This window comes from Coloeus monedula, assembly GCF_965178545.1.
Source record: "Coloeus monedula genome assembly, chromosome: 3".
NCBI lineage: Eukaryota > Metazoa > Chordata > Aves > Passeriformes > Corvidae > Coloeus > Coloeus monedula.
Genome location: NC_138783.1, coordinates 28,464,685 through 28,482,097, shown reverse-complemented (window position 1 = coordinate 28,482,097; position 17,413 = coordinate 28,464,685). Strand labels below are relative to the sequence as shown.

The window sequence follows — 17,413 nt, the reverse complement described above, 5'->3', positions numbered from 1 at the left end:
TATGTGGCACTGCCCAGAGAAGTTGTGGATGCCCCATCGCTGGCAGTGTTCAAGGCTGGTTGGATGGGGCCCTGATCAACCTGGTCTAGTTGGAGGTGTCCCTGCCCAGGGCAGGGCGTTTGGAATTGGATGATCTTTAAGGTCCCTTCCAACCCAAACCATTCTGAGATTCTACGATTCTACGATTCCATGAGTCTGTGACATGCCACATGAGTGCTCTTTCCTTAATCCCACATTTCCGTCAGCCAGTGAGGTCAGCACTGAACTTCTCCGGGAAGCTGCTCAATCAGGGTGACAGAGCTCAGCCCTGGCTCTGTTGTTGCAGAGGAGAAGAGGTGATTAACAGAGCTGGGGATCTGAAGGCTCCGTAATTGTCTAAAATCAGCTATAAGCAGTATATCTCAAGCTAAGTAATGGAAGATTAGGGACTGCCAAAAATTTGCAAGCTCCACCAGCGTTGCCTGTTTTAATATGAGCAGCAAGAGCTAGCTGGAAAAACTCTCCCGATCACTGTCTTTCTAAAGAGCTGCAAAAACATTCAAAATTCAGTGCTGTTGTTAAATGGTCAGGCTTCAAGCTTCTCAGAAACGCTACTTTCCAACAAGACATCTTAGAGAAAATCACAGCTCGCCTCCTGCCGGGCCCCCCAGAGCTACCCGCTGTTGCCAGACACCTTTTTAACAGACTGCGTGGCTGGAGCGATTTGAGCTTTCACCTTGATAGCCTGGATGGCCACGGGGCACTGGCAGGCGATGTGGCAGCCTCGCAACCGCAGCCGGCGCACCTGCAGCACGCTCTGCAGCTGCTCCATACAGCAGAGCCGCTGGAATCTCCCAGGATTTGCGACAGAAGCGGCTCCTGAAGCAGGATCCTGCTGCGCAGCTGAAAACTTTGCCCGCTTTGCCCGCAGCTCGCCCTTGGTTCCGCGAGGGAGCCGCTCCGCAGAGCCCAGGGGTGACAGGCGGTGCTGCTGTGCCAGCCTGACTTCTGCTTAGCCTGCACTTCCCGGAGCTGCTGTGCCAAGCGGTTTCTTTCCAGCCTGGCAGCTGCTCGCCCGTGCTGGGTGCCGCCGTGCCTTTCCCTCTCGCATCAGAAGGTGCCCAGCTGTGGGAGGCAGCGTGTTGGCCGCGATCCACGGGCTGCACTCGAGGGTTGCTGTGTCTGGGCCCTGCACTTCGGGTGTCTCAGCATTAAGAAATGGGCATGGGTGTGGGTCTCCCTCAAAGTCTGTCCTTAGGGCTCTGAGCACTTCTGCACTGGTGGTCCCCAAACACTTTTTGCCAGCAGCTGTCCTCCTGCTTTTTCCTGGGAAGGCTTTATTGTACAGAGAGACGTGCTCAGGACACCTGTGCCAGAAGCAGAGGAAGACCAGCTGGTGGTCCCTTGACTTCTCAGGAGTTCAGAAAGTGGTGTGTCTGCCTGGGAGAAATCAAGCCAGCTTTCCACCACATCCTGAAGCAAGCTGGTGCTGGGACACTCCTGGGAAGGCATGGGGTGCTTCTCAAACCCCTGCAGATGGAACAGATGTTGCCTCCTTTCCCCTGCAGAAGAGCATAAAATGATTTGGGGTTTAAGGTACTCCAGAGGTACCACTTTTGGGCTACCCTCAGCCTCAGGTTAGCCTGGCCAGGCCCCAGATGCTGTTGTGCTGTTGCCAGCTGCCACCATATCCCCAAGCAGAGGGAGAAGCTCCCAGTTTGGCTCCCGCTCCTCCTTGTCCCCACCATCCTGGCGTCTCCCCTCCCAGTGAGTGCCCACGTCCCCTGAGCCCCGAACAGGCGTGAGCCCGGGCTCCCGCTGCCCCCCCCGCGCCCCTCCCCAGCCCCATGGTGACACCACTGTCGGGTTCCAGTTGTGCTGCCATGGCCAAGGGTTGGTTCCACCGTTGCCAAGGGCAGAACCCGGGTGCTCAGACATCCTGCATCTGCCCTGCTCGGTGTGTGAGTGACTCCCAGCTGGCCACCAAGCAGCTCCATGATGCTGAAGCCTGTGGCAGACACGTCACGGCTCCTCTGGCTACTGAGTAAGTGACCACCCTTGCAGGGCCACCTCAGAGCCCGGGGCTGGAGCCCTGTTCTGCTGCTGCCACACACCCATCTCGCACAAGACCATCCGACTTGGCCCACAGGCCATGTCAGCCCTCAGCTTTGCTCACCCCTGGGGCAGCTGGAGGCTCTTGGAGGGGACTTAGGGTGGGGGACAGAGGAGGGTGCAGAGGCAGCAGAAGAGGGGGCCCAGCCGGAGGCAAAGAGGGGAGGGAGGAGACAGAGGGATGTCCTCCTGGACAGGGATGTGCCCACAGCACACTGCAGGGAGCAGGGGAACCACCACCATTGTGGGTGCCTCTGGAGGCTGGGGCTTTTGAGGGGAAGAATGAAAAAAGCACATATATACCCCCCCCCCCAAAAAAACCCCAAACACAATAAGAAACCACAAAAAACCCCAATCCCCCCACACAAAAAGAAACAACAAAACCAAAACACTCCCACCCAATCCAGACCAAACTCACAATAAAATCTGACTTTGAAAGTTTTTGGGTTTTTTCCTTCCTTTGTATTCTTTTCCCCCCTTTCCCCCGGGGCTCCTGGTCACCTCAGCACCCTGCAGGCAGGAGGGATGGAGGGAGACTTGAGGCCAGCATCTGAAGCGTTTGTCCCAGCACTCTGCTCTGTGCCAGCAGACAGGAGCAGGCCAGCCTGCCAGCTGCTCCTTCGTTGCCACCCGCTCGTCGCTGCCAAGGACAGCGCAGCCCATGCCCGTGTTTGTCCCGCAGGTGTGCTGGCCCTGCCGACGGCCGCCGCTGCTGCGCCGGTGCCCCCCATCGCGGGCACCCCGCTGTCGGACGGGGAGTACCAGCAGTTCTTCGCGAGGCTGCACCCGCCCTGGCAGGCCAACATGTTCTGCCTGCTGCGCCAGGCGTACGGCTGCCTCAGCCCCAGCATCCTGCACCTGGACCAGGACGAGAACCACGGCGAAATCCCCGCAGGTAAGGGCATCTCCCGCCCCCAGGCGCAGAGCAGCGCGGGGACCCAGCTGGAGCAGCGTGGCTGCTTCTCTGCCCCAAAATGCCACAGGACTGCGGGAATGGGATGGGTTGTTTTGGGTTCTACGGCCCAAAGAGCAGCTTGGAGCAGACACTCGCAGAACTAAAGCACAGCAGCTCTTGTGACCTCTCCGGGCATCCCTTTCAGTGCTGCACCACTTTCCTGGAGAGAGAAAAAAAAAAGCTTTTCCCAATGGCCAGCCCTAACCTCCTTTGCATGGTTTTTTCAACCCCCATGTGTTGTCTGGCACCACCAAAAAGGGTCGGTCCTCTTGTAGCTTTCCTTCAAGCCCTTGTGGGCTGCTGTAACTTCTCCTCTTCACCCAGATGATCAATCACAGCTGCCCCAGCCTCTCTTCACAGGTCATGGGGCTTAAAGCCACAGCCACTTCAGTGGCCCTTCCTTTCTCCACATCTCTATTGGTGGGCTGGCAAGAGGAAAAACTGGCCACAGTTTTCTCAAGCTCAGTGTAGCTCCTGGTCTCTTACCAGCTCCTTCCAGCTTCATCTGAGGGTTAATGCAGAATCTTGGCTCACGGGCTCTCCTAGGTCTTTAAGAAAACTTGAGCTGATGAGCTGCCTTTTTAAGTGTTTAACATACCAGGAGCCAAGAAACATCCCAGTTCAGAAAGCACCATAGCAACAGCACCCTTCAAATCTCTGCAGTCATATTTTCCCTGCACCCCTGCATCAGAGAATTTAAGTGGTATAATTATATCTGTGCAGCTGAAAAACTTGGGACTACTTCTGTTGTATTTTTCTTCAGAGGGGAAAAAAAATAGGAGCAATTTTCTCATAAAAAAATATGTCTTTATATTTAGATATGAACGTCAATGAGCTGAATGATCAGCCAACTGTGCTTATTGGACTGCAGCATGAGGGCAACTATTTCTTGCTGGTTTCTGCAGCTGTGTTGGGAGAATGAGTCCCACCCCACATCACCAGACCCAGGGATGGGTCCTGTGCTCCTCACTCACTTTTGGGCACCTGCAATCCACGATGCCATGGTGCTTTGTGCACCCAGGGCCTGTCCCTGGTTCCTCTTCTTGTGGTGTCCAATCCCAATTTGCCCAATTTGTCATGTCCAGCCACACTCCCACTGCTGCTGCATTCAGAAACTCCATTGTCAAGAGCAGAAGCATCTGGAAATGCCAGAAGATGGGATAATTTTGCAGGTTGCCCTTTTTACCTTATTTTCTCCCATCCATCAGCCTGATACACCCATCCAGCAGAATTTATTTGCCTTTGTGTTACCCTTTTTCCAGTTTTGGGGCTATTTTGGCACGTTTCAGCCAGGCTGAGAGGTGGAACAGATGTAGCAGAGTGTCTGCCCTCTCATGTTTAGCCTCTGCTGTCCTCACAGAGCTATGGCAGTGCTCTCTACATCCAGATATCCATGAGCATTAATTGTGCCCATTCAGTCACCTTGTGCCTTAAATGAAGGACAGTGTGGGGATCTGGACTGCTCCCTACAATACCTTGTGCTTTAAACAAGGGATGGGGTGGGGATCTGGAGTTTCTCCTACAAGTTGGGCATTTTTATGGGCTGGGATCATGGTGTATATCTGAAATTCTGCTTTTGATGGTGCAGCTGTTTGCTCAGCACAAGAAGTGAGTACAGGGTAAAGGACAGTGCATGAGCAGTGCAATTTCACTGCTAATGCCCTCCCTCTGAGCCAGCACTTCCCCTGTTCTCATAGCCAGGCCATGCACTCCTAGAGCAGAGGGAGCACAAGGTCACCCAATTCTCCAGTGTTTTCTGCTCTCCTGCATGCCCTAGGCTTTCCTGCAATTGCTGCAGGAAGAGATGCAGCTCTGGAGTCAGTGTGCCGGCCGTGCTGGTCAAGACTACAATGCATGTGTGTACAGGCACAGGGTTTGCCAGCACCATCCTGGCCCCATGGACCCTCCTCCATCCCCTGCAAGGTTGGAATCAATGTTAAATTATACTGCCTTGAAGAATTTATCTCTTCTAGACCCATCTGCCTGGAGAAGCTGTGGCAGCCCCATCCCTGACTCAACAAGACCAGGCTGGATGGGTCTTTGAACAACCTGGTCTGGTGGAAGGAGATATCTTAGAACGTGATGATCTATAAGGACCCTTCCAAACCAAACCATTCTCTGACTTTCTGGTGCTCCCAGGCCTGGTCTGGTCATCTTTTTCACCTATTACATCACTACTTGCCTTTTTTCTCTTTTTGAAACCCATCAAGGACTAATAACAGAAGCATCAGATCCTGGAAACAGGAAGTTTGTCTCTCTGTCATAGGGAAGATAACTGTGTGGAAAAGAGCAGAAGGACAAAGTGAAACCTCAGAGGGTTGGAGGGAAAAGGGATGTGGTGCCTGGAATCGGGAGCTGTAACAGCCCAAGGCTGTGATCTCCACCTGGGGGCACACAGCTTGGACTTGCCCTGCATCCATGGGCCACCACCCGAGAGGTCCCCACCTCTTGGTGCATCCAGGCCTGCCTCCATCCCACATCTCTGTCTGCAGGGCCAGTCTGCAGTGAATTTCCAGAGGTGGTGCAGTTCCACACCTTCTGCCAGTTCGCCCAGTATCGCTGCCTCAAACAGGAGTTCTACGTCAAGGTAAAGAGTGGGCTGTGGGACAGGTGGGGGGAGTATCTCTCGGGAAATGGAAGGGTGAGGAGGAAGGGAAGGTGACATAGTGAGAGTCACTTTTCTCCCTCTCTCCTCCACGCAGCGAGTCCCATGTTTGAGTTGGTCTCTACCAAGCCCTTCCCCGATGGAGCAATCCAGCGCTGTGAACTCCTCGGCAGCGGGCAGAGGCTCCCCTGTCACACAAGGTACGGCTGCACCGAGCTGTGCTGGGCACCCCTGCTCACCTGCTGGTCTCCTGCAGCTGCTCCCCACCCCTGCAGCTTTCTGTCTGGCCTCTAAAAGGCGCCCTCGGCTGCTCCATCCCTCTGTCTCACCCCTCGTAAGCAGGCTTCTCTCTCGCCTGCTGATGCCCTGCCGCAGGACAATGTGGAAGCCCCTCTGAAGTTCTCTCCTGCACTGTTAGGTCAGAAACCACGGCCGACAAAGCACCCCACAGCCACGCCAAAGGCACCCACACCCTGGCAGAAGAGCAGGAGGACTGCGAGCCCACCAACTCCCTGGGCTGCCACCTCACCTTCCACGGTGGAATCCCCTGATGAACAAAGCCTGAGGGAAAGCATCTGGCAGCTGATCCATTCGGCCCTCTCCTTGGATGCATCCCTGGATACCAAGAGCTCTTCTTGGAACTTCACCACCTCGGGCCCAGGACGCACATCAAAGCCCGAAGTGCCCCCCCGAGGCAGGTGAGGAGAAGTCTGCTCTGTCTGGGTGCCACACGCCATCCGTGCAGGGCTGTCCTTGTACACACCGGACGGCAGCCCCACGGCATCCATGTCCCCACTCGGAGCAGGTGGTGATGTGGGCAAGTGTTCTGGAGCAAGCTGTCCCATCCAGAGCAGGAGTGTGCCTGGGGTGCCCCCAGGCACCCCTCACCCCAGCACAGAGTGAGCAGGAAGAGGGTGATCCAGCACTGTTAGTGCCTGAAAATGGCACTGTCCTGGCATCCTGACCAAAGTGAGTTAAGTCTGGGCCTGAGCTGCAGGCAGGGCTTTGTCCCATGCCTGTGTTTCCCCACACTGTGGCCACCTGCACTATACAATCACCTCTGCACTCCTCCTCCAAACACATCTCCCAGGAGTCTGGGTGATGTGCAGAAATAGTGTCCTTGCAAACACAGGTCCTTGGGATGTGTCCCACTGTGCTCCTTGCCTCTGCGTGCAACACGGAGCAGATGGTTCTTAAAGCAGCCTGACCTGAGGAGCGCCCCGAGGAGTTCTCTGTCCTCCCCCAAGGGCAGTAGAAGCAGCCCTGGGCTAGGAAACAGCCGGGAGAACAAAGCTGTGCGGGGCCACTGCTTCTCCTCGAGCACATGCTCCTCTGTGCACTCTGGATCTGTGCACAGCTCTTCCAAGGGGCTGTCTGGTTCCCCATTCTGGTTTTGGAGGCAGCAACATGGCAGTTCAGTAGGGGCCCTGCGCCAGGCCAGCTTGCTGCAGTCCTTCCACACACCCTTCTCAGTTCCTCTGGCCTACCGATGCATTAGGAGCTTATGGAGCACGTTGAGCTCTTCTCAGCTGGTCTGCTGAGGATCTGTTTGCCTCCATCCTCAGGTAGCAGGCAGTGGTTAGGACAATAACATGCACAGAAAAGACCTACAAAAGGATATCTTTTGATATTTGATGATATTTGCTTGATATTTGCTTTCACTCAAATTTACTTTTTGATCCTTTACTACCTTGTGGCTGAGGACCACTTGCTTTGACTGACATGCAAATATTATTTTGCTTACCAAGAGAAAAAAAAATGGTGTCTAGATGTGGTTTTCATGGAGAAGTGATTTTGGTTTTGCTCTCTTGCTGGCCGGTGGGGTTCCTGTAAATGCACAGATTTTGTGCCTGACTGCACATCTGTGGTTTCTCTTGAATGCACTGCATACCAGTGCCACAGTGCAGCCAGAGATTCCACTTCTGCATGTAAAGATGAATTGCATCACGTTGTTAAAGCTGTAACTGTTCTTTTGCAAGCCTCTAACGTATGTCATCCTCCTTCCTAATATTGTAGGAGGCTCTCACTGCCTGGATAAAGTTTTCCTGGTGTATGTGCTCTCAGGCAAAATTGTGTTTCATTGAGGATTTCGTTCTCCCTGCCTCTGAAACTGAGCCTTGCTCTGACCGAGTTCTATTGGGATTACTGGGGGACTGCTGTGATTGCAGATGACACTCGCTATTCTGCTGCAGAGTTTCTCAAAGACACTAATGCTGTCTGTGTGTCTGTAACTGGCAGCCGAGCCCCATCAATCACGCTAAGCAAAGCTTAAACCTCACTGAGGATAAAAAGGCGAGATAGACCGCGCCTGTCGGCTTTGCTGCTCGCCACGTCCCGCCTCCTCTCAGAGGGACTTCAAAGCATGACCTAAAAAAGGGGCAAAATGCCTGGAGGCATTTCCATTCCAGCCAGAGGAGCAGTGCTGGGTGGGACCGGTCGTTGTGCACAGGTGCCATTCAGCGTATGGTTTAACACAAGGTGGGCAGGGCTGTGATGGGCACAGATCCCAGAGCTGCATGTCTTCCCTAGGGCCTTATGTCCAGCAGGACATCCATCCTTCTTGTTCATCCCTTGTGGCTTGTGGCAGCTGCTCTGGTAGCTATTCCAGCTTTCATAATGCCTGATGGGGCCAACTGCGGTCTTTAGAGACAGACAGGGCAAGGGTAGTAATACAAGAAGAATCTGCAGCACTCTTCTGTGGTCTTTCTGGTAGCAGTGAATCGCTGGGCAGGAGGGGGAGATGACAATTACTGCACTTAGCTTCTATTTTTAGTCCTTACTGTGGTTTCTGCCTTATTTCCCAGTATTTCCTCTCCTCAGTTACTGCTAAAGCATGATTCAGTCTTGCAATAAGCTAAAGAGAGCTCTGTAGCCCTTACCTTATAAAGCCCATGCAACATTCATTTTCTGCAGCAATTTCCAGTGTCCCTTTAAAACACCCCATGCTCCAGCTCTGTGTGCACTACCCAGTGATGGGGTTCGGCATTTGGGTACGTGGAAGGACATCAACCTCCTTTCCCTGCTTTTCTGTTTGCACAAAGAATTGCATTTGCCCTTTTTCCCAGGGCTTCCCACTGTTGTGTCATTTGTCAGCTACAATCCCTACACCCCTTTCAGCATCACAGCTGTCCCAGATCCAGATCTCATTCTGTTGGTATTCACACAAGGATGCTCAGTTGTGGTTCATGTGAGCCCAGCTTCCCCAGCAGGGCTGCTCCAAGCCCCCTCGGAATCCCTGAACTGTTAGAGTTGGAAGGGACCTGTGGAGATCATCCTGTCCAACCCCCCTGCCGAGGAAGGGTCACACAGAGCAGGGGGCACAGGATCATGTCCAGGTGAGCTTTGATTGTGTCCAGAGAGGGAGACTCCATGACCTCCCTGGGAAGCCTGTTCCAGTGTTCTGCCACCTTCAATGTAAAGAAGTTCTTCATGATGTTGAGGTGGAACTTCTTGTGGTTTAGTTTATGGCCACTGCTCCTCATCATGTGGCCAGGCACCACTGAAAAGAGTCTGGCACCATCCTGGTGGCACCCACCCTTGGGATATTTATGTGCCATGAGAGATACATACACTCCTGGTGACTTGCCCTCCTCCTTCTCTTCCTGCTTTACCCCTCCAAACACTCCTTGTGGTGCTTATCTACTTCAACCCCACAGGCTTTCATTTTAAGGCCAGACCCTTCATTAAAAATACCATCCCCAGAAAAAACACTCTTTTTGACTTATCATTACCCATAACCAGCCCTAGCATGCAGTCAAAGATTTTTTTCCTCTTTCTGAAGCTCTTAAGAGTGGCTTTTTCATAACTGGCTTTACTTTCCTGCAGCAACCCCCCTAAATCAGAAGTTACCAAGTGCTGGAAAGCTGCCGTTCGCTCCTTATCTTCTTTTCTGCTTGCCTCAGGTGCTCACTGCACCTCAGCCAGCCAGTATCAGGAAGGTTCAGCAGCTGAAAGCTAATGGCCCAAATCCTTGTCATTACATGGCGGGAGAGGCGGATGCTGCTCACCAGCACTCTTCAGAGATACCGCTGGAGCAGGCTCTGTGTGTCCTTCCACATCCTGAGATAAAAAGTATGATAAGCTGTTACCTGAAGTTTTCTCTTTTTGCCTTGGATCAATTACTGATCTCAGCCCACAGATTCTTCTTAATTCTGGGGGGTTTTTTCCCATTCCCCTTGGATCCTTGCCTCACAGTCGCTGTTAGGCTTTTTCCAGGGCAGTGGTTAGGACAATAACATGCACAGGTACTAAGCAAGGGAGGGATTTGCATTAGGAAATCGCTTTAGATAGACCCATCCCTTTCCCTGAAGCATGGTGAAACCTCTGTGCATCCACAAACAGCTCAGCAGCATGTCAACGAGTGGAGAGAACCAGCAGCAGTGCTGTTATACTCACCCAGAGGTGGTAAATCAGCTCATAAATTGGCAACTGTGAGGCCAGAAAAACTCACAGCAGAGATGGAGAGCAGAGATAGAGGAGGAAAAGGATGTGACAGAGAGAGCAGCGGAATTCTTGTAAACTCAGGCGGATGGCACGACTCAGTTTTCTGGGAGGCTCATTTCTTTTAACATTCAGGTCTAGGAATTGCTCTGACCATGCACCCTGACCTTCCTGCTCAGCACAGGACATGAAGTCATGTCTGGTGAGCCCCAAAGAAAAAATCAGTGCTATGTGGTTGAGCCATGGACTCCTCTCCTAAGAGAAGTTTGGGATATATTTTGAAGTCTCCGAACTGTGGAGGAAGCACCCCACCAGTTGTCCCTATGCTTAACACCCCAGGAAGATGCAGTTTGCTTCTTGTTTGAATGGATCTCGCCCCAAATTCCAGTCACCAAAAGTCATTACTCTTCCACCTGCTGACAAGGAGAGCTTTCCAGCTGAAGCCCTCCTTGGTAAAAGTGCTGACTGACTGAGTGGGCACCCACTAGGGTGTTTGCTCAACTGAGTGATGCTTTTTCAGCTTCTACCTCTAGGAGAGAGTTTTCCAGGCCTTAGGAAATCTCATCTTCGTGATCTTCCTTCAGGTTCTCCACCTCTTCTTTATTTTTCTTTAATGCTGATCTGAAGGTCTCCAAGAAGTTTCAGATACTCTCAGGAAAACTTGTCTATACATGTTAGCCCATGCATGGATTTTAAGAGCATTTTAACATAAGCAGTTGCTGCTCTTCTTACCCTCTGTCAGATCAAAAGTTTGTTTATTTATCACTGGTTTTATTTCCAGACATGAGAAGCAAATATCTAATGAGCATGTTTACCTCTTCTGCATCATCGATGATGACTGAAACCAACCATCCCTGTCTGCTAACAGTTCTGTACCATGTTTACAAATTCCATTGTCCCTAGGAGATGCCAAATATTCTCATTGTTCTGATCCCACTGTCCTTAAATTCTCTACTTTTAGCTACCCATGTCAGTTTGGAGGAACAGTTAATTCATGGTTAACAAGTTTTTCCCTGTTTCTGTCAAATACTTGGGAGGGAGGCTTAATAAGTGACATCCTGCAGACCCAAACGCGGCTGCCCCACATTCAACACTCAGCAGACATCTAACAAACATCTCCTCACTGTGCACTCAGATGAAATTAGGCAGCAGCTGCTGCAGGGGCCCTGGGAAAGCTCTTCAAGCTGTGCTCCTCATCCAGACCCTCTCACATGCCCCCAAATGTGCACCAACTCCCCTGTGGCCTCTGTGTTACACAGGCATGTACAGACCCTACAGAGAGCCCCATTCCTCTGTGCAGTTTAGCCAAGAGTCCAAGGGTTCTTTGGGAAGGGATTTTTTGCTTTGTTTTGGTGTTGTTTTCAGTTTCTGACTAAAGATGCATCTCTTCAGTTTGTGACAAGGAATGAGATGACTCCCTCCTTCCCTTTCTCTGTCAGCCTTTTAGCCCTGCAGAATGATGAGGCAGTGCTGGTCCTGTGCTATGCAGTGCTGGAGGGAAATTGTCTCTCATCCATGCTCGCCATGGCCTGGAAGAAGATGGAAAGAAGAGTCTTTGGGTTCGGAGACTCGGTAAAGACACCAATGTCCACCTTTGGCCTCCACTGTGTGCAAGCCACCTCCTGGGAGAAGCTGACCTGGGTGACCAGGGGGGCAAGCTCCAAGCCAGGAATACAGGAACTCCTCAGGCACCTCTTTTGGGAGGTTCTCAGTCTCCTGTTCCCCTCTGACTGCCCGCTGCATCCACCCCAGGTGTGTGACAACCTTGGGCGGCACCACATGGACCTGTGCCCCGACTGCGCTTTCTGCTCGCTGAAGAGGGAGCAGTGCCAGAACATGGAGACCCTGAACCGTGTCCACTGCGACTCAGGCAGCTTCTCCACCTACATCAACCCTGAGATCTCAGCCCAGCACGGGGAGGCAGAGGGCAAGGTACTGAGCAAGCTGAATGTCCTGCTGCTCCCCGAGGAGGAGCCGGGACTGGGAGCTGGGGAAGGGGAGGAAGAAGCATGGCTCATTTTATCCCACCCCTTTGCAGTCCAGGTCCTCACAGACCCTGGAGGACTACAACATGGACTTTTTGAGAGGGATGAGGCTGGAGTACTGGTGCAGCCGTTTGGCCATCCATGGCTGTAAGGACCCTGCTGTCACCCTCTGGCTGAAGGCAGAGTATGACGCCTTCCAAGACAGGGATGGCTCAAGAAAGGTGGGTGAGCACCAGTCAGTGTTCCCATCCCTCCTTCTCCTCTTCTCTCTCTGACCTTCATTCCCATGTTGTCAGATCTGTGACTCGAGCGGAGTTCAGCATCCCAACTACTGCATGTTCAAGAGCTACCAGTGCCTCCTGAAGAGCATCCACAACCACAGGGTGAGAAGCAGCTGCGCTGCCTTTTGCACAGTCTGCTCTTCCACAGCTGGCCCCTCTACAGCCAGCCCTGAGTCCCTGTTGGACCCACTGGCCCACTGCTTTTCCTTCTAGGACATAATTGGGTGTGTTTGGGGGAGGGGGGAGCAAACAGCGAGCCCAGTACCACTGGGATGTCATTGGTGGGTGAGACTTGCAAGGATGATGTGGGGGGTGGTATCCCTGTATATCCCTGCAGGGCAGGATCTCCCCCATCTGCTGGGTGCTTCCTAGGCAGTAACAAAACCCCAAATCACCAGAGCAGGACAGAGGACTGGCCTGTATCCTAGCAAACACACAGTTCAGCTATCAGCCGAACCACTTCCCACCTGGTCCTCCCCTCTTCCCCCTGGTGCCCCCATCATCCCAGCCTCCAGATGCCATCCACCACAGAGGTCTCTTTCCTTGGGGAAGGATGGGCAGTGGTACCACTCCTGCAAACTCAGGCTCTCCTTGCAGGTGATTCGTGTGGAATGCCAGCATAACAAGACCTTCCGGGTGCTGAGTGTGAAGGAGGGAGACAAGGAGGTGCAGCTGTGGCAAGAGAGGTTCCAAAGCCTCTCCAGGCAGCAATCAAAAAATGATTAAAGTTTGTAAAGACCTTCAAGATAGTCAAGGCCTTTGACCAAATACCACCATGCCCACTAAACCATATCACAAAGTGCCATGTCTACTTGTTTTTTGAACACTTCCAGGGGTGGTGATTCCACCACTGCCCTGGGGAGCCTTTTCCAATGCCTGACCACCCTTTCAGTGAATAATTTTTTTCCTAATATCCAGCCTGAACCTCTCCTGGCAAAGCTTAGAGCCATTCCCTCTTGTCTTGTTACTGGTTGCCTGGGAGAAGAGACCAACCCCCACCTGGCTACAGCCTCTTTTCAGGGAGTTGTAGAGAGTGATCAAGGCTCCCCTGAGCCTCCTTTTCTCCAGCTTAAACCACCCCAGCTCCTTTAGACACTCCAGACCCTTCACAGGCTTTGTTGCCCTTCTCTGGACTCACTCCAGCACCTCGGTGCCTTTCTTGTAGTGAGTGTCCCAGAACTGAACAGCACTCGAGGTGTGGCCTCACCAGTACCATGTACAGGGGGGCAATCACTTCCCAGGTCCTGCTGGCCACTCTATTGCTGATACGGGCCAGGTGCCATTGGCCTTCTCGGCCACCTGGGCACACTCTGGCTCGTGTTCAGCCGCTGTCAGCCAGCACCTCCAGGTCCTTTTCCTCTGGGCAGCTTCCCACCACTCTGCCCCCAGCCTGTGGTGCTGCCTGGGGTTGTTGTGACTCAAGAGCAGGACCTGGCACTTGGCCTTATTAAACCTCATACAATCAGCCTCAGCCCATGGATCCAGCCTGTCCAGATCCCTCTGCAGAGCCCTCCTGCCCTCCAGCAGATCAACACTCCCACCCAACCTGGTGTCATCCAGTAACTGACTGAGGGTGCCCTCGATCCCCTCATCCAAATCATTGATAAAGTTCTGAAACAGGACTGGCCCCCACACTGAGCCCTGGGGAGCCCCAGTGGTGTTCCCAGCTGGATGTAACTTTATTCATCACCACTCTCCAGCCTGGACATCCAGACAGTTTTTAACCCAGCAAAGAATGCACCTGTTCAGGCCATGGGCTGCCAGTTTCTCCAGGAGAATGCTGTGGGAAATGGTGTCAAAGGCTTTACCAAAGTCCAGGTAGAAGATAACATGCACAGCCTTTTCCTCATTCCTAGGCAGGTCACCTGCTTAGAAAAGGAGATCAGGTTGGTCAAGCAGGACCTGCCTTTTATGAACCCATCCTGGCTGGGGCCGATTCCATGGTTGTGCTGTGTGGTTGCACTGAGGATAATTTGTTCCGTAACATTCCCTGGCACTGAGGTCAGACTGAATGAGGGGAGCCTCACTGTGGCAGCTGCTGGAACTCCTCTTGGAAACGTTTCTCCAGCCAAAAGAACGGCTGAGCAGTGGAGAAGGCATTTCTTGCATGTCCAGAGACAGGGGAGGGACCAGAGACCGGGACTCTCCAGGTCCCAAACGCAGCATGTGAGCAAGAGGCTTTCCACTGCGGCTGGGTCTTTTGCTTAAATTTAGTGGTTTATTTGGCCTGAGCCCTCCAACCCTCCCTCCGGAGAAACAATTCAAACCGCAGCAGCCCCCCGCGGCCGGCGGGAGGGTGCTGTGTGCGGAGCACGCAGGAGCCGGTGGCACCCTGGGCACCTTCCCTGCGGCTCCGCAGTGGCCGGGCAGCCTCCCCTCAGCGGCAGCCGTGCACCTCCACGAGGAGCCGGCACTGCTCGCACTGTTCGGAGCAGCACCGGCGGAACTCGCAGCTGCAGCGCTGCACCAGCTCCGCCCGGGCCGTGGGGAAGCCGCGGCCGCAGCACCGCGGCTCGCAGCCGTCCGTGGCCAGCCATGTGCGGCTGCACTGGTGTTCCCGGAGGTGCCGGAGATCCCTTGCCGAGGGTCCCGGTCGCAGAAGTCCGGGCTGGCCAGCAGGTAGACCAGGAGGTGAGCCGTGTAGGGCTTGAAGCGAGAGCTCTTGGGCACCAGGAGCTTGCGGGAACCGACCCGCTTCGGGTAAACCTCCGCTGCCCCCTCAAACTTTTCCTTGAGGACATTGCCCACCTTGGCATGACTTTCCAGCAGGTGCGCACCCCGCAGGAGTCCGACACACCATGGCACTTGCACTCTACCTTCATGTGGGCCAGGAGGGCCTGTGGAGAAGGAGGCAGCTGCCAGACAGACCAGGGACACCCTTCCCAACCCCTCCCATGCTGCTGCTGTTCCCCCAACGCTGCGCCCAGGGAGCTGGAGAGCGGGGGCGGGATCGAGAAAGGGAAGAGGAAGAGGAAGGGGAAAGGGAAAGGGCAAAAATGTCTTTTTAAGCCAGGCCAATGTGAACAGAAGGAGATCCACTCTGTGGGAAACAAGATGGTTTGGGTCTGTAAGAGAAATTCCTGAGGCAGAGGGAGGGATGGGGACCTGTTCTGACATGCGGGGCTGTGGGAGGGGAACACATCTGCCCAGAGGCAGAGGATGTTCAAGGGACCAGATCTGACTGCGGCTCCTGCAGATGTCTTTATTGAAGAGGGGCTGGACGGGCAGGGAAGCCCTTCGGAGCAGAACAATTTCCTAAATCATAGCTGGGCTCTGTGAGGAAGAGGAGGGTGCACAGAAGTGGGTAGAGGAGGCTGGGACTCCCCTCCACACAGGCAGGAGCCAGCTCAGTGGTGGGCTAGGAAAGGCAGCAGGATGCAGACTCCTCTGGGAACACGAGGCTGCCCTGGAGTGCCTGTTGGGGCATGGGGGCTGGACTGAGCTCTGCCCAGCCAGGGAGAAGCCCCTGCAGCCAGGCTTGCTCCCAGGCCTTGTTCCTGCCCTCACCTTCCTCCCAGCCTCATTGTTGTGCAGGTTCATGAGCGCTCAGCTGGAGGAGACCCCACGGCTCCTCTCAGGGCTGTCCACGAAGGCCTGAGAGAAGGCAATCCCATAAGACAGGTCATCAGAACAGCCTGACCACTGGAAACCTGCAGAGGGAAAGTGGCCTTGAGACAAGGAAAGAGAAGCCCTGAGAGGATCTCCCAAAGACCTGTGGAGAATGGAAGTGTCTCCTTCTCTGGTCTGTCTCCCCTATGGACCTTCCCCTCTGCCACCTGCTCCCTGCCACCTCTCTTCCTTCACCTTCAGAGCTGACTCCTCGGACCTTGTGCAGCCACACTTGTGCAGCTCCCTGAGGCTGCAGGCACGGGTCACAGCAAAAGCAATGCTGGCAGCGGAGATGGCGTGGATGAAAGCAGACTCCCGTGTGCCTGCAGCAGGACAAGAATTGGCACAGAGGGCAAAGGCACTGATGGGGCACAGTGTGGGAAAAGAGGCTGTCACTGTATGCAGGAAGGATGCATGCAGATGGAGTCTGCTCGGAATAGATGTCAGGATGTTCACCCAGTGCAGCTGCCCCCAAGGCTGGGAGCCAGTACGTGACATGGCTCTGTGGCAGGGTGGGTGGAGGGGTCGGGGAGAAGATTTACCAGCCTGCAGAGCTGGCACCCAGGATGGTCCAATGGGACCAAAATGCCAAATGTGGCCAAATGGGAAGGAGTTTCTCCAGAATGCTAATATGTGTGAGAGCATTCGGTTCAGTTTGCTCTGTGCTGACAGACAGGCTAGCATGTAGAAGAAGGCACTGGCCCCTCTGGGGAGGGGTCCTTGCACACTAGCCCAGGAAAGGCTGATGTGTCAAGGGGACAGTAGGCACACTGGAGTGACACCACGCCGAGCCTGCCTGTGCCACCTCCCCCTTGCTGACCTTGGATGGTGGCCTTGCTGAAGACCTGCAGCTCCTGCAGGGTGGAGCATTTCCAGCAGCGAGAGTGAAACTGGTGCTGGCACTCGAGGACAGCCAGCTCCGCGCCTCACTGCACCGCCTCCATGGCTTCCACCTGCCGCCGGCAAACACGGACCTGCTCTTCCACCAGCCCTGCCAGGCCATCACAGCCCCTGGCGTCCCGGAGGACTGCCTTCAGGGAAGTCTGCTTGGCCAGGGACCTGTAGGGCAGGGCAGAGGTTCAGTTGCAGATGGGCTAGAGCCAGGGCCTTACCTCTGCAGGACTAACCCTCTCTAGCCGTATCTTAGAGCAGAAATTGGGCAGGGAAGGGGATGTGGCCATGTTGTCTTTGAATTGGACATTCTTGCTCCACATTCTGGTCTGCACCATCCCTCTCCCTCCATGCTCCCAGAGATGCCCCTTCCGCCATTTGGTTGCCCAGATTCCTTCCTCCACCTCCCTGTTCTCGCCCTATTTTCCTTGATACAGCACCTCCCGAGGCGGCTTTCCACCCCAGACAGTACAAGCACAAAGCATACTTACAGCCAGGTCACAGCAGCAACGTGCTGCACGTGGATCAGCACCACATACAGCCACACCAGCTCCAT

General features: G+C 54.1%; 1 protein-coding gene and 1 pseudogene across 2 annotated transcripts; one reads left to right on the top strand and one right to left on the bottom strand.

The window, feature by feature from the left end:
* Positions 1–1,862: 1,862 nt before the first annotated feature.
* Positions 1,863–13,083, top strand: ACRBP (acrosin binding protein; the record flags this gene model as incomplete). Its single annotated transcript, XM_082277776.1, has 11 exons — positions 1,863–1,872; positions 2,774–2,986; positions 5,539–5,640; positions 5,749–5,851; positions 6,070–6,188; positions 11,351–11,354; positions 11,531–11,663; positions 11,844–12,023; positions 12,130–12,297; positions 12,373–12,459; positions 12,955–13,083. The coding sequence occupies 11 exons, from the start codon at positions 1,863–1,865 to the stop codon at positions 13,081–13,083; spliced, it is 1,248 nt and encodes a 415-aa protein (XP_082133902.1).
* A 1,651-nt stretch (positions 13,084–14,734) lies between these two features.
* On the bottom strand, positions 14,735–17,413 carry LOC309571013 (protein Wnt-4a-like; annotated as a pseudogene). Its single transcript has 5 exons — positions 17,349–17,413; positions 16,787–17,025; positions 16,162–16,289; positions 15,865–16,007; positions 14,735–15,194 (listed from the first exon to the last, which is right to left on the bottom strand). The product of its transcript is annotated as a protein Wnt-4a-like (transcript).